The sequence below is a fragment of the Acipenser ruthenus genome, chromosome 14 (assembly GCF_902713425.1).
Source record: "Acipenser ruthenus chromosome 14, fAciRut3.2 maternal haplotype, whole genome shotgun sequence".
In the NCBI taxonomy this organism is placed as follows: Eukaryota; Metazoa; Chordata; class Actinopteri; order Acipenseriformes; family Acipenseridae; genus Acipenser; species Acipenser ruthenus.
In genome coordinates this window covers 26852010-26869254 of record NC_081202.1, presented here as the reverse complement: position 1 = coordinate 26869254, position 17245 = coordinate 26852010, and the positions used below count along the sequence as shown (strand labels likewise).

The 17245-nt window shown below is 33.9% G+C and overlaps 1 protein-coding gene across 4 annotated transcripts in view; it reads left to right on the top strand.

The window, feature by feature from the left end:
* Positions 1–1257: 1257 nt before the first annotated feature.
* The window catches only part of scube1 (signal peptide, CUB domain, EGF-like 1), a 109486-nt gene continuing 93498 nt past the window's right edge, over positions 1258–17245 (top strand). For 2 of the 4 annotated variants that reach the window (XM_034032277.3, XM_034032275.3), the window contains exons 1-3: positions 1258–1458; positions 5197–5319; positions 14257–14382. In XM_034032277.3, coding sequence (XP_033888168.1) covers positions 1371–1458; positions 5197–5319; positions 14257–14382 — 337 coding nt within the window. In that variant the 5' untranslated portion in view covers positions 1258–1370. The remainder of the gene's footprint in view (positions 1459–5196; positions 5320–14256; positions 14383–17245) is intronic. The other 2 variants (XM_034032279.3, XM_034032278.3) reach the window with 1 other exon arrangement.

The window sequence follows — 17245 nt, the reverse complement described above, 5'->3', positions numbered from 1 at the left end:
CCAGCTCAGGCCCCTTGCTCAATAAATATCTCGGTATTCCTGAATATATAAATGTCCCACAGGACCTGTTGTGTGACGGATATCAATTTACCAATTTACCAAACCAATGCACAATGACGGTGTGGAACAATTGTTCTTAATTTCACTCCCAAAACATATTTCTACAATTGGTGACTTCCAGTGTAGTTGTTAGAGGAAGTGTGTAGTTAATATTTACAGCGAATGCTTAAAGCAAGCACACATTCAGAGACTATAATGCCTTACAGAAATTAACATGAAATAAATAAAGACACTGTACTATGCAGAATGATGATTCACCTACTTGCATTTTCTACTAGAGGGCGTAGTGAGCTCGTAAGTGTGCACAAAATTGTTTACCGGTATTTAATGCACGGTGAAGACACATAAAAGCATGTTGAATTTTGTAAGGGGAATATACTACATTACTTCTCTCTCTCTCTCTCTCTCTCTCTCTCTCTCTCTATATATATATATATATATATATCACGAACCTTTTTCAAGTACACCTATAAACATTATTATTATTATTATTATTATTATTATTATTATTATTATTATTATTATTATTATGAATTAGTCATTTAGCAGACGTTTTTATCTAAGGCGACTTACAGAGACTAGAGGGTGAACTAAGCATCAACAACTGCTGCAGAGTCACTTACAATATGACCTCGGTTTTACGTCTCATCCGAAGGTGCCTGTGTTAAGTCTTACATATTTTTGTTTTACATATTGAGTGTGCATTTTTTGTGAGGGCAAAATCATACTCTAGTATATAGAAATTAATTATTATTTTTATCTTTATGCTGACATTTAGCTTTCTTACATTTACAGTGGTAATGTTTTCCATACGTTAACATATTTATTTATGGTGTGGAAGGACATTGTAACCCAATATTACAAACGTTAGTATTAAAACAAAGTATAATTTTAATCTTATACTTACATAATCTACGCAATCTATAATAGTACACATTTGGAGTTATGTTATGGCCAATTTGTTGTATACAATGCTGGGTAAATATGAATGTCTAATAGTAACACACTACTACTTTGCCTGTGATTCTTTCTAAAGCGCTCCAGTAGTGAGGTGGCTATTGGGGGATATTCAAACGATCTATTCTTTATTGATGAAGTTCGGATCACATCGCAAGTCCCACCCATCGCTTATCAATGCGACTGGCTCTCCTTTTTTCCCTTAACACCCTTCCTCCTCCCTAAATGTGTGGCCACCAATCCGAGCGATCCTCTCGGCTCGTCTGTTTCTCTGCTTTCTACCAGTGCCAGTCCCAAAACGCTTCTCTTATCAAAGAAACGCAACAAAAACTGCATTCAATCACAGCATTATCATGGGGACTGTTTGTTTTTCATGGCACTTTTGTTTGTTTTTCACTTTCATTTATACTTGCGGTGTTACGGCAAACGATGGACCCACAGGTAAGATTCATTTTCTCTCGCCCTTAAATACTATTTTAAAACAGTTTAAGATATTTATATTTTTAAATGGGTCTGCCTTTTTTCTTTTAATTAAATTAAAATATATATATATATTACGTTTTTATAAACTAACAATATAAAATATGTTTGTATATGTTATGTAGAATTGCAAAATACATTAAGTTAGGTTAAATAAATATTTTAGGTACCAGTGCTTAACAATTAACAGTATATATCTGTTAACAATTAACTGTTGTTATATATATATATATATATATATATATATATATATATATATATATATATATATATATATATATATATACTGTTCTGTATATATATATATATATATATACTGTTAAGTTCTGTCATTTTTTATTTAACAACACCGGAAAGGCAAAAAGTTTATTTATCTTAGTTCTTAAAAAAATGAAATTAATGTAAATGAATACAATAATGGAAACTTACGCATTTCATAATAAATAATAATAACAAAGTTTATTTTTATTTTTTATTTCATAGTTGATTTTAGAAATAGTCACAGATAAGAAAACCTATAGCAACACATTTACTGCAATGGCAGTGTTATTCCTGGTTTATTCATGCATACTGTCGAGACATTTTCTTTTAAGTATTTAGAACCCATTCTTTATTGAATACTGTACTTATTAAGCAATGGAACAAAGAATGCAAAAAGCAGAATAAGGAGGGTTACTAATGTGTATTCTGGCTTCACGTATATGAGAAAATCCAGCGTTGTTATCAAATTGTCCCTTTCGCTCGTTAGGAGTTTTAATTCTCGAACCAGTTCATAAAACACAGCTGTCATTACTTTGAATTTATGAAATAGGTGCTAGTTAATAAGTCAAAATATGACAAGGCACTTTTTTTCTGCTTGGCTGAATCATCTGATCCGATAGAGCGCCTCAGATTTCAGGGGTCGGGTTCTTTATTGATCAACCTACCCTATTGTATAATATAATATAATATAATATAATATAATATAATACTGTTACATCAACTCTTATGGAAGCCTGGGAACACGTTTCTGTAGAACACTGTTGAAAACAGATTATGTAAACAGATTGGCTGAGACAATAGTATTAAAGTAAATACTCTAATAATACTAGCATTGTAATAATACAAATTTGAGGTTTAGTGTTTGGGTTATTGCTTGTCATATTGGATAACATATTTTACAGAATTATGTTACAATCTATGAAAAGGGGTATTGTGAATTAAAGAGGAGTTGTGCCCAAGTCTCTTAATGTGTGTGTGTGTGTGTGTGTGTGTGTGTGTGTGTGTGAGTGAGTGAGTTAGTGTGTGTATGCCTGTGTGTATATTTCAAATCCCTCAAATGATGCTATATTAAAAATAAACAAACTAGTAACAAAAACATGCTGTTCACATTTGTTTTCCAGAATATGTTCTAGTAATTTTCCTAGACATCTTCCATAAAATATGTACTTAAAAGAGAGAAATGTTAAATCAATTTCCTATAAATCTTTTTCTTTAAAAACAGCATTGAGATAAAAAATAAATAAATAACATACCCAGTCACTTAAGGTATGGTGTACAAAGCCTGTGTAGGCAGTAGTGGATTTGTTCACCAATAAACTGCAATATTTTCTCTCAGACAAACCACAGATATGACTGCTGCATTTCACTGCAAACAAATCAACTGGAAACCAATTCCCAGGCTTCTTATTATCTGTGAGGCATCAGTCCACAGGCCAGCAGAGTATAAGTGTGTGTGACTGTCATAATGAATGACATTTCTTTCATAGAACATGTCCCCAGCAGTGCTTAGACACATGTGAACACTTAATGAAATATCTTTCTTTTTAATATTTTAACAAAAACTTTAATTAGACACATGTTTTTTTTTTTCTTCTTCTATGTATATAAAAATATTTTGCTGTCAGTTCCATGCTACTATTAATAGGATGCTGTATTATATATCTGAAAGATATTGATACAGTTTAACATCTGCTTTGGAAGTGTTAGATATTTAGCCTCTGGGCCCCACAGTCAATTATCAGGATGCAGAAGCCTCTGATTCCCTCATTCCTTTGTTGGAATATTTCCTAAGTAAAGAAATAAAAATGAAAGATAATGATGAAAATAAAAAAGAGGAGTAATTCAAAGCACATGGCCTTTTGTTATTCATTCTTCTGCACATATATATTTGAAAGTATTTTCTTTACTAGTCCCCCCTTCCCCTAAAGAATTAATTTAAGATGGTCACCTAAAAGTTACATTTTTGTTTCAAACAAATTATAGTAACAGCATAGCAGTGTAATGACAACTATTATATGAATAGCACTGGAAAACAATGAGCACCGATGGCAAAACGTCTTGATTATTTTTTGGTTTCTTTGTTCATTAGTTTTATCACTTTATTCACAAATCATATTTAAGATTGAAGATGAAGTCAAAAGAGAGAGAAATAATTTAAAGTTTGGCTAGAACGCAACATCTTTGCTTCCATTCTGTAAAGTGAAAACTATAATAATGTTTGGAATGCCACTTACTTATGTGATTGCATAAGGAGTATACGGCAACACAGGTTTTCATGGTTTAGTTGCTTATTCAGAAGTTTCATTACTGGGCTCTTTTAACAGCTACAGCATCTGAGTGCAGTGATTTGGTTTGTGTGGTTAACTATGACAACATGCTTGTTCTCACAAGAATCAAGAATGCTGTGTACAGAGAAACCTTGGTGTCTGCTTTACAGACTGATACAGTGATGCACCTTTCTTGCAAATTAGTAGATACACCAACGAGGAAAAAGTGTTTAGTTTAATGAGGAAAAAAGTGTTTAGATTGAGGAGAAGCACACAGTTATGTTATTAACAACGTATCACTGCTGCTATGAGATATAATAGTATGGATATTGTTCCATAAAATAAAAAATGAAGTTCATTCTGTCATATTTTTGTAAGAATGTCCCCATAATAAATTATGACATATTGTTTTATTTTTGTTAACACATATAAACACAGTAATGTCAAAAGATTGTAGGAAGAAAGGTCAACATTGTGTTGTTTAGTATTTTTATTTTTGTTTAACACATTACAAGGATGGATTTGTAATATTATATAGGCCTACAGCTTGAACATCTTCAAGCTGGGATGAGTATTTGACCAAAGCTTGTCTAAAATGTAAGAACTACCATTTATTTGCTTGACTGACGTGTCAAATGTAATGTATATTATATACAATATATTAATAAATAAAACACTATCATTATTCGAGTGGGCAGATATTTTGATTCTGCAATAGGCTCAAAGTGGCAGCTGCCCTTCCGTGTGTATATATATATATATATATATATATATATATATATATATATATATATATATATATATATTTGCCCTATGGAATTGACTATTGATTAGCTGTGTTTTATATGTGGGAATCGCATAGTTTTTAGGCATGAATATTAATATCCAAAGTAAAATGTGACCAGTGACACAAATAGAATTACTTTTATAATAGGATACCACAGAATTCTAAAGGTTACTATGTGTTTGTTTGCATTCCTACCCTTCACTCATTATAAGATGTCTTAGAGAACAGTGTTCTGATTGCACTGTAAGAGGTGTGGAATAGATTCATCAAGTTTGCAGCCGTTCACTTCTTTTCACTAAGACCTTTATGTGTCCTGCATTGCTGTCTTATTGGATGACTGAATTGACAATTGTTTCTAACTCATACTTGATGTTTTTGCTTTAGATGCAGATGAATGTTCTGAGGCAACGGATGACTGTCACATTGATGCACTTTGCCAAAATACCCCCAAATCTTTCAAATGCATCTGTAAACCAGGCTATAAGGGTGACGGGAAACAGTGTGAAGGTAAGCCCATTGATATGGTTGTTTGCCTTGACTGAAGTTTCTGTAAACAGCCAAATTCCTCAAACAATTAATTGCAGATTTAACTAAGAAAAGCGCAATGTTTATTGGCAATTGGCCCCTGCTGCTCCCACTAATTGTCTTTTTCTGAAATAGTCAGGAAAGTATCAAGCGCGAAGAGCACTAGCTCCTGTTAACAAGGCAGAGTGATTTCAACCCACAGGTAATACACAGGCTGCCTCAGTGTAGGGACCCAAGAACCAAGTTCCAATACAGACGAAAATAAACTGTAATGCAAAAATATTATATGATCATTTTAAAAATATATATTTTTATAGTTTCAGTATAAACAGAGACTATTTTGATAATCATTTTGATTATGCTTCTGACATGTAGAAGTGCTGAACACTGTAAATATTGTGTTGTATATTACAGTTTTGGATTTTATTCAGTAAAACCTGTGCAAGTCTATCGCTGTCCATGCTCTGGAACTTCACACCCATCGCTAATATTTATACAGAAGACTGAGATTAAAAACGTATTTTATTAATGTGCACACAGGTATAAGGCTAGATTCTTAAAGCTAGTTACTCCAAATCTCAATGGAAAAACACCACTTACAATTATTAAATGAATAAAGCTGTGGGATTGTTTACAACCCCATTTTTGGTTTGGTAACTTTATTAGGTGTCTTTTTCCTTTCTGAAAAAAATGAGCTAATCCCATTTTAGAGTAAAGAGTTTTGAGAATCTTTTGAGAATTTTAAGGTTTGTTTCCTTGGTAATACAAACAGTATTACAAGTTGCTTTTGACAAGTGAATCATGACATGTTTTGTAAACTTTCAAAATAAATATAATTGCGTAATCTAGCAAAGATTCAGTCGGCCACATTATGCACCATACAGTGTTATGTGCAGTGAGTGACTTGTACTGCAAACCTCAGATATAAACTTTGTGACAGAATTTGTCATCAACAATTACATGATACTAGCTAAATGTGTCCTTTGTATACAAAAGTATCTATAGCAGAATTACTATAATGGGATGATTGTGCAGGGCACATTTTAATTTGAACCCCTGGGAGTCCAAAATTCTTATTAGGTACTCCTTTGTTTCTAATTAACAGTCTGTTTAGAATCCTGTGCTTTCAAATGAGTAAAAAAAATAAATAATACACAACAACAACACAGAGTTGTGCTTACTTTGTTTAAAAAAATAATTATGTACTGTAAAATCTATGTGTGTTTGTTTGGGGTGCTTTTTAAATAAAACGATATAACTTTTAAGTGAGATAAAATGGATTGAATGTGAGTTTTTAAAAACAGAATTGTTAAAAATGGCAAAGTGTTTGATGGTCTCAATTTGGCCCTTAGTGGACTGAATCACAAAACCACTCCACAATTGCCGCTATTATGAAAGGTGCAGGACTGAATGGTGAAGCTCTCATGGTGCCTGTCCCCACTGTGTCTCAAAAGCACTAAATAATACACAAGCACCAAAACATTCTTTTTTTTAATAAGCTATTTTATTCACCTGGGTCTTATACGTGTTGTTTCGGCTCTCATTTTAGATACAGAACAATTAGATAAAGCAATTGCATAATTACTATTACTATATTTTGTCAATTTTGTCATTATTATTATTTATTTCTTAGCAGACGCCCTTATCCAGGGCGACTTACAATCGTAGAGCAAATACATTTCATGTTACGTAATTTTTCCCAGATGAAGGCTTTCATTAATTTATATTATTTTCAGACAGCTGTTCTTCTGTTTATAATTACCTCACTTTAACGACTGTACACCTCTTCTTTTTCGGGCAAAACTTTTTTAGACAGTTTCAAATGACAGTATATTGAAATTAAATGTTCCTCAAAGGGATGTCTACATTGCTGAATAACATTTGCATATTTGCTGTGCTCATAAAAGAAAAAAAATGCAGGTCAGTATTTCTGTCTTAGGAACCAAAATACAGCCTATAACAGAATTCTAACACAGTATTGCTTCAGCAGCTTGGGTGCAAATAGAGATCCGATAATTATCTTTTTTGATTCAATTCTCATTTGTTGCCTGTATGTTAGTTGGGGGTGGGGGATGAATGCATGTATATTTATGTTATGCACTATAAACAACTAGCTCTGAAAAATAAAAACCTAATTGTGGTTTTGAGAGTCGAACGAAGATAATTAAACTTTTATTCGTGTAGAGACGAGGTCTGTTGAAAAATGATTGCCCATATGTAAGCAGACCATTTCTGTGGAAGGAGTATAAACAATTACCTCTCATGCTTCTCAAAGATATTTATTATGATTAATGTCCCAGTGTTAAAAAGTCTGTTTCTGAGGAGGTCAAGAGTTTACCTCAGTCAACTGGATGTGCCAATTTACTTTTGAAACTCTTGATTAGCACAAATCCTGTGGGTTGCTTAACTCTGCTCCCCAGTGCTTGAATGTTTATTTAGCAATCTTCAAGAATTTGGCTTCAAAATGATGATTGACATTTAAAAAGCTGATTTGCCCAATTGCAATTTCCTACATGGAGTTTCAGTTCTCCAACAGTTGGGAGTACTGTTATGCTAATGTAGTTGAGTAAACACCTAAACATCATCTTGTATGGAGTTTTTATACAGTGCTATATAGACCTTGTGGCTGCTCATGATCTTTGAGGTGCATCTGTCTATCTTCCAAACTATGACAGATGGTGCAGTTAAGTTTTTATTGAGTTTATTCTCAGATGCAGATATAATGGTGTGTAAAAGTATAGCAAATTGTGAAATAAACAACACACCAGGTAATGATGTCCTGTCCGTATTAAGTGAGAGAAAATAAAAGTCATTTAATAAATATATATTTTTAAAAAATGAACTACTATTTCTTAAATCAGTGGGATTTGTATCAGACTTGGGCAGTACTTTGCTGTTTTTGTATTGTACGTGCAGTGTGTGCATGGGCAATGTTGTGTGACCTGCAACATCTTTCTCTTCTAAGAAATGTCAGGAAATTACCCTGCCTCTGGCAATCAATAGCGTTCTGTAACCCAGGTGATGCACCAGTTGTGATGACTGGTTGTTTTTTTGTTTTTTTCTGTTCTAAATCTCTCTGATAATAGAGATAAAAAAAGGTTTTCAAGGTAGCAATTCATTTTATTTTGAGGGAATGTGAACTTTTTTTGTTTTAGTCTTGAAGAACATACAAATGATTAATATGTTGGTTGTTTATTAATTTGTTGGGACATTTTAAAGACTGAGTCTGTATTTTTAATTGTATTCCTAAATGTATATTAACATGAGCACAGCTCAGCACAATCTCTCTTTCTTGCATGGCAGGTATTCACAAGTGGGTGGCAGGTTCATGTCTTGGAAAAGAAAAATCTATACTTGTCATTAGAGAGTTGTAAAATGTGGTGCAGCAATGCATTCATTTGTACGACTTTGTGTTGATTCCATGCAATTCATTTAATAAATGGAATACTGACGATCAGGGGCTCAAGAACTAAATGCACAATGATAAATCCTGCTAGGTTTGTGAATCTTATGAGCTGTGTATGCAGTGCACTACACCATTTTACATTCCTGAACCACTGCTGAAGATAACTAAGATAAGGATTTTTCCATCCTTTTTTGTGCTTTTGCAAGAGAACAACCCTTGACTGCAAAGAAACCTTAATTATTTAGTAAAATATCGCATCATAGGAAATTAAATTGTAAAAAAGCAGAAATAGCTGCTAAAGCTGCCCAAAAGCATTTTATTTAAAGACCTTCATTGTTTGGCAAAATACCACTGCGAGGAAATTAAAACATTGTAAAAACGCAGGCGCAAGCTACCGAGATTGACCAAAAGCATTTAAATGAATATTCAAGAATATTCAACCTAGAAGGAAATGTGCTTTTGGATGCCATCTGTGTTTTACTGGGATTCACACATGAAAGCAGAAGACTGTATTGAATGTGTTAAGGATTAAATACACGTGTCACTTGTTGATTAAAAATAAAGAAAATGTTGTTAGATTAGAAGGTTTTGGACTTTCTGCTGTGGTTCTTCTGGTTAAAAATAAAAGAAAATGGTGACATTTTTAATTAAATATTATGTGGGATCTGGACTCTGCAGTATCCTAAAGCAATATTTCTGTTGGCTCCATTAGAAGAGAATGGGACACATCACATCATTAACACTGAACTTAACACAGTTGTTTGCATTTGGCAGTTTCTGGTGAGTAAACTAGGGACACTAGTCTGAATAAGCATTAGTGTTAAACTACCCCCTTATTTGAGTCCCCACAACTTCCTCTGACCAGGAACACATTTTCAGGTTTATTGAGATTAATGTACTTATTAATTCATTGGTTAACTACACACTGTAAATAAAAGTTCCCACAATAACAATTATCCTCAAATGATCACTGATATAATTCCACATATACTTTGATTACATTTTAAATTTCCTCCTTTTTGAGGCTTTTAAAAAGTGACAAAAAAACAAAAACTGTGATATGTGCAATTATTTAATACTAACACTGCTAAAAAAAGTGCCATAAAACATTTGTTATCTTCATCAAATACATTGCTTGTTTTGTGTTGAATCAGTAAAAAAAATCAGCTGTTTTCGAGTGCCGTTAGACATGAGAACTGTGGATTATTTTCTTACCAATTCAGCTCTTGGAGTTGTCTTCCTAATTGATGCTTGTTCGATAATGAGATTCAATTGATTGTTAATTTATTAATTGGGTTTGTTTTTTGCTCCTTTATTACGCTTAGTTCAAACAGTTAAAATGTTTGTTTCTTATATTGTGGGAATGTTGTCATGAGTTCCTCACTTACTCACTTACACCAGACAAAAGTGTATGTTGTAAGTGAAGATAGTAGCAAGGACTATATTTTAGATGTAGAACATGAAACTTAAAATGCAAAAACCAAAGGACTGTGAACGAGCAACGGAAAGTAAAGTTATTGATCGTTTTGCAAAAACTGAAACAGATGAAGACCTAAATATCATTGCCGGCAACAGGTTTTCAAGAAGTACTCGTTTGAACAGTGGTTAGACAAAAGAAATGCAAAAGCTCAGTTTACATCCAACGTCTGTGTTATTGATGGAGATGTACTACGTGATGATGAAATTGCTCTTGTTCCTGAATCTGATCCAGAGGAAATGTGAAATAAAATTAGAATGGGGAATGTTTATGTGGAAGTGAATTTGTAATTATAAAAACTTTTTTTTTCATTATGTTAATGTGTATATATATATATATTTCATTAACAATATGAAATACTAAACTGAAATCGCAAGCCCTTTTCTAGGTGTTACATTTTAATATTATAATTAACTAATTATAATATTCAATTATATATTCAATTATGATATTCAATGTTTCGCTTTTCTTTTGAATGGTTTTGAATTGAATTGTTTTGCTTGTTCTTTGACGAATCAACAGTTTTCAGTGGATTGTAGCAAATTAAAAGATCAAAGGGTGACTTTACAGACAAATTTTAATTGGTACTGTATGGATAGCCATAATTAAAATGTAATCTTAGGAGTCTAACTACATTTAAAAAAAAAATCTGATTGACCTTACTATTATTTCACTTTAAATTATCCAAATGATCATCTTTTTTTTGCTCTAATTGGAGCACATGAAACAGGCAATTAAACAGCAGGGGCTACAAGGTACAGCAAGAGGTAACATGAGCAAATGTGTGTAATTTGGGTGAATAGATGTTAAACTAAACATTTCCAATCAAATTAAAAGGGGATAAGTTTGTCGGAAGTGGCGGGGATTTAGAAGTAGCGTGTATATATACTGCTGTCACATGTCATAACGACCTTCCGTAACAGCTTTTGATCAGGAAGTCGCTCTGCTTGAGTCCTTACGGACATCACAGCAGCTTAACTAAAATGGGCATTGAACTACTCAGCACTCCCCAGGTGCCTGGTTTAATGTTACCTGCAGTGTAAGAAATTGGTTGCCAATTTGTTCTAATTGCAATTCAGAAGGTGCCAATTAGAGCAGGCCCATGCTAAAACCTTCATCCTTTTTTTTTAAACATTCATTAAAAGCCTGGCACTGCCTCTGAATACCATTTACTGCTATACCTTGTGCTACAATAGGAATTTGGTTTATTGATATATCACAAGTAGTCTGTTTTAAACCCTTTCCGTCCTTGGAAGCAGCAATAACATTACCCTCTAGCACTGTGGTTGGTTGGTTGTCAACTAATTTGTTCATATCAAAATCCACCAAAGAGCAGCTTATTCATATTTCTTCAATGGGGTTATAGCTAATAAAATAATTCCATGAATCCATAAATCTTACCTGTTGTACTCTGGAATTCGCTATACAGGTTTCACATCTGAAAGAAAAACATGTTATAGCAAACCTTTATTTTCATAAAAAAAAGATAGCTTTTACTATATATGGGTAAAGCTTTGTTTACTTTCATGTAGAACAGTTCCAAGGTTCCTTTCCTGTCATTTACCAACCAACTGCTTCCACTGTTGCCCACAAACACACTACTGAGGTGAAATAACAGACTGAAATTAAGGCAGGCAAAATCATAGCCTTAACTTAGTATGGTCCTAGATATGACTTTTGTCCTATGTCTTGCAAAACCAGGCAGCAGTGTGGAGTAGTGGTTAGGGCTCTGGACTCTTGACCAGAGGGTCGTGGGTTCAATCCCAGGAGGGGGAACACTGCTGCTGTATCCTTGAGCAAGGTACTTTACCTAGATTGCTCCAGTGAAAACCCAACTGTATAAATGGGTAATTGTGTAAAAAAATAATGTAATTGTATGTAAAAATAATGTGATAACTTGTAACAATTGTAAGTCGCCCTGGATAAGGGCGTCTGCTAAGAAATTATTATTATTATTAATTATTAAAACCGCACACATGAGATGTACATAGTGAATGTAGGTGCACTACAGGTAATTATCCTTGAAACTTGGTATTACAATTATACTATACTGTGCATACTGTTAATATATATCATGATCATCATCGTTCCCTGTTAATGTTTGTGATTGACAGAATTTAAGATATTATATGAAGAAATGAATCTTTTTTAAATAACTTCAGCTCCATCTTGATATTCAGTGAAAGTGTTCTAAGACCTCATCTTTCAACACACCGTTGACTGTATCTTCTGTATTCTACCTAATGATACATTCATGATACCATACGGTATCTGTTAAAACATTCTTATACATAAGGTACAGTAGGCAAGCAAGAACATAATAAGCAGTCAATGTAATGTGAAGCTGTACTGTACTTCCAGCAATTCTGAAGAACAAAGCTTTGGTACCATATATCGGCTAACTGACAGATATTTCCAGCTAATAAATCTTGTGATTAACCTGTCCTTGAAAATCTCTCGAGGTACCAAAATGAACAGAGTAACCCAAATTAATGAATGTGATAACCCTTCTCTGCTCCTCTGAATATTATTACACTTCATGAACTTGAAACAGCTTTGATTAGAGATTAGATGTAAGACTGCTGACAAATGTTCCAATTAGAGCTTGCTTAATACTTATTTCACACAGGCTTCTGATCAGCCATCAGATGGAAATGCCTGGACTTGACTTGTAATAATAACTCATGTGTTGGGACCATACTGTATAGTATCTGTCCGTGGTAATACACTGAGACAAATACTCGGCTTATATATTTCATACTTTTGAGGTTTAGGGCAGAGGAAAATGAAGGACCCTGGCACTTAAAAAAATAAATAAAAAAATAAAAAAATAATGAAACGTATTTTAATACACTGGTCATTTAAAAACAATGCCCCATATGAACAAACAATCTTGTCACAGAACACTAACATTTTCAATATAAGCCCTGTCGTTCCCTTATAAAAGTTATGTGTTTATCATACTTTGCTATGGTTTTACTATGGGAAAGTTTTGTAAGAGTTGGCCTGGCACGTGGCAATTTGCACAAAGCTATGATGGACTGTCCTGTGACTTTGGTCTGTCTGGATACTTTACATGGAAGGCCTCTGCTGTATTACAAGCACTTTGCCCATGACTTGCATGCATGAACACTAAGTCTACACATTCATCAACACTGTATGTGTTCCTGTCTGGCATGGCTGAAAACAAAAATTCTGGCCACATTGTCAAACAGTCATTCTCTTTTTTTTTTATTCCAAAATGTCATTTCTAATTGGCTGTGTATTCTTTTACACTTGTTCTTCATCAGAAAGCAGGCTTTGTGAATCGTTCAACTTATTTACATTCCTCAGAGGTACAGTAGCTACAACTGCAAGCTTCCTCTCCCTTCAAACTTTCTTGCCACTGTGTCACTTCAAACTAGTACAGTCATACTACTTCCCACATCAGTTTAAGTTTATGAAAGACATCTACAAGCTGTGGTGTACAGGACGTATTTGGTTAGCTTAACAATGTTCAATGATCTGTTGTAACCCAAAGGAAAATTAGCCTGATATACAAAAAATGTATTTAATTAAAAAAGGTTTTTGTAAATATAAAATATTGAAAAATACACAGGAATTTTTTTCTTCAACAACAACTGTTATCACTATTGGATATTTCTAGAGCTCTTGTGTCAAAACAAATCATGTGTACAGTGATATGCAGTATATCAATACACAGTTTCACATGTGTATACAGTATATAGCACACAGTTTCTGTGCTTGTGTGTATTTGATATGGTTGTGGCAACCAAGACTGTTTGTGTAATCCTCTGCTCTGTCCCCCGACCTCTCACCTTTCCCTGGTCATCATTTTTCACAGAGGTGTTATCTCAACCCTGCTCCCATAAGAGCTGTTTGCTGTGTCTTGATTGTACTCTTGAATTAGAAACCCAGCCTTGCCAGAGCTCTCAAATACCTTCACTGTGGTGTTAGGCTCTGCGCACTAGCGGTTGCCTTTTTCTTCCCCTCAGATGCAAACCTCATGAAAACTGCCTTGTTAACTGTCTTTCAGACATTGACGAATGTGATAATGACTACACTGGCGGCTGTGTTCATGAGTGCATCAACATTCCAGGCAACTACAGGTGCACTTGCTATGACGGCTTCATGCTTGCACATGATGGACACAATTGTCTGGGTATGTACATTTTTTCTATGATCATTACAAGCTAGCCTGTCTGCGCTGCACTGCCTGTAGAACTGTTTTTGTTTCTATCATCATTTTGATTTTCGTTTTCTACCTGGTGATAAATACAGTTGAAAGAGGGGCATCTTGGTGAAAAATTGAGTTTGTGTGTTTTTTTTTTGTTTGTTTTTTTTTACCAAAAACAGCATGTAATGCAATGAAAACTGCCCCCAACATTACTATGTGTGTTTATTTATACATTGCTAAGAAACAGTTCAGAGACATTTGCAACAATACCTTCTATTGTAATGCATGAAAAAGTTTTATTATAATTAAACCTTATTTAAACATGAGCCTACATGTAATAATTTTCAAATATGTTTTATATATCCTGTAGGCCAAAAAAAAAGAAAAAGAAATTGAACCCCAACCTGTGTCACTGGAGGTCAAAATGACAGACTTAGTCACTGTTACGGTGTATGTTTAGGGAACTGGTAGTGAAAAGGAGAGGGAGGTGTATTACCCAGGAGGGATTTTATGGTTTACATTCTAGTTTTTTATATGCTTTTTACACCACCCTTATGTTATGTAGAGCACTTCACTGGATCACTTCTGGTTCTCAACCAGAAATTAATCACTGTCCTACATTTCATATTAAAGAAACATACACTATATTGTCCAGTCTTACATTTGCTGTTAACCATGTAGCTTACAGTCAGGGGAAAGTATTTGCTAGTCAGATTGCTTGAACATAATATATATATATATATATATATATATATATATATATATATATATATATATATATATATATATATATATATATATACACATATTAGTGCTGGGACAAATGGGATTTTCATGTTCAGAAATTCGCTCATAATTTAAATATTTGCTCAGATATTTGTTCGTTTTCAAAAAGTAATAAAAGTCATTATATTGCTCAGAACGCAGGCAGTGACAGCATAGCATTTTTTGGTGGGTTTCTTTAATTTGAGATACACGTCTACTGTAGTGATCCAGGAATGGGGTTACTAAATAAAGTACCCCGGGGGTCAAAATTTTAGATCCAAACATAGCCCTCGACCTTCCCCTGGATGAAAGAGGAGGCCATGCAAAGTTTGGTTGCACTGGCTCCTGCAGGGTCCAAATGCATAAAGGAACAGACAGACAGGCAAACTTTCTTCTTTATATATTAAGAAGATATACAGTCTATATTAAGATCACTACACAACATTTCCAGCAAGTCTTGCACTGTTTAAACGAGGCATTTCAAAATTACGTGCTTGCCTTTTTTCTGTCCCTTGAGATTCTGACACACTTTTTTGACCCAGATGGCTTTCTATAGAGATCACTATGCACGCGTAATCTGGTTTGTTTATTTTTTTTGCTGTCTAAAACTTTTAAATAGAGGCTTGAGCTACTGTGTTGATCCTGTGTTTTGTTATATATATTTAATCTCACATATCACACAGAGCTCTTTTTCACTGGTCATTTTTTAAACTGTCGCTCAACATCTGGTGAGACAGTAAATAAGTGCAAGGTATTTTTGTCATTTCTAGCAAATACAAACATCTGATTTTTGTATCCGAATACATGTCCAAAAATATTAATTTGAATAGTTGGATATTTGTCCTAGCACTACATTATCAGCCATAACTTTAAACACTTAAACATAAGATCGCAATCTACTACGTTTCTTTTTAATACTACTTACTACTCATTTTGTGAATACAGTATGCTTTCACTTTATCAGTAGGATTATTTCTAATGAGGGAGGGATAGTTTGCTTTTCATTTTTGGTTTTGTGCATCATTGACGTCGGTCTTTCAGATGTTGAATAGAAGCAGGGTGTTGAATCCAGTGTAACTCTTACCGAATCCTCCTGAGAAGATGTACTTTCACACCCCAGCCTGAGGATGGGCCTGCTTGGAAACAAGCCTGCAGGTTGATAGTTGCAATCCATTTATAGATATCTTCAGATCAATAAACAGATTCTCTAGGAACTGCACGGCAAATAGAGAGTAAAGAATGTTAATCTGTAACTGTGTCTCCTTACTAGCAACAAAGCCTTAGATATTGGTCCCTAAAAAAACATAATACAAAATTGAGTTTGATTTTCATTCAACTCTCAGAGACTATTAAGGAAGCCAACAAATTAATGAATATTAAACTGAATATTAGTCAAAAAAACAGACTTAGATAAAATATGCTTTACACAATTGAATGTTTTAAGGCTAGGTCTGTTCATTTGATATAAACAGTGGCTTTTAAAGACAGAGGAGGTATTGACTTTCACAAAGTGCCCTTCTTTTAATGATATAAACAGTTGCAGAATTTCGATCTGCCACCATTTACAACAATTGAATAGATTCCATAGTGTGTAAAAGCAGAAAAAAAAACTAACTGTGTCTGTACGTTTTTAGACTAAAATGTTGCAATATTAACATAAACATGAACTAATAGGGCACAGATTAATATAAGCCTGATTTATTAACTACTTTGGGTAGCCCTTTAACCTCCCATTGGCAGTAATGGGGTCTGAAAAAACCTCAGTCATGTTAAAATGCAATTATAACCTCCCTGGGCCCAGGAAAACACTGAATATTGCTTTAAGTGGACTGCATGTGGAGCTAGTATGTTCCGGTTTGAATTTGTTTTTTTCTTTTGGGGGTTGTGTGTGCATGTATAATATATTGGGGGGGGGGGGCTCTTTGATTAGCTGTCATGGGATCTTTTAATGACACTCTGATAGAATAGACTGAAAACAATAACGTTATTTGAGGGAGACCCAAACACAGCTTGTGTTTTGCCTAAGAAAAAGCATACATTTAGTTTAGATTAATTTAATGGTGTGGGGGGGGGGGGGGGGGGG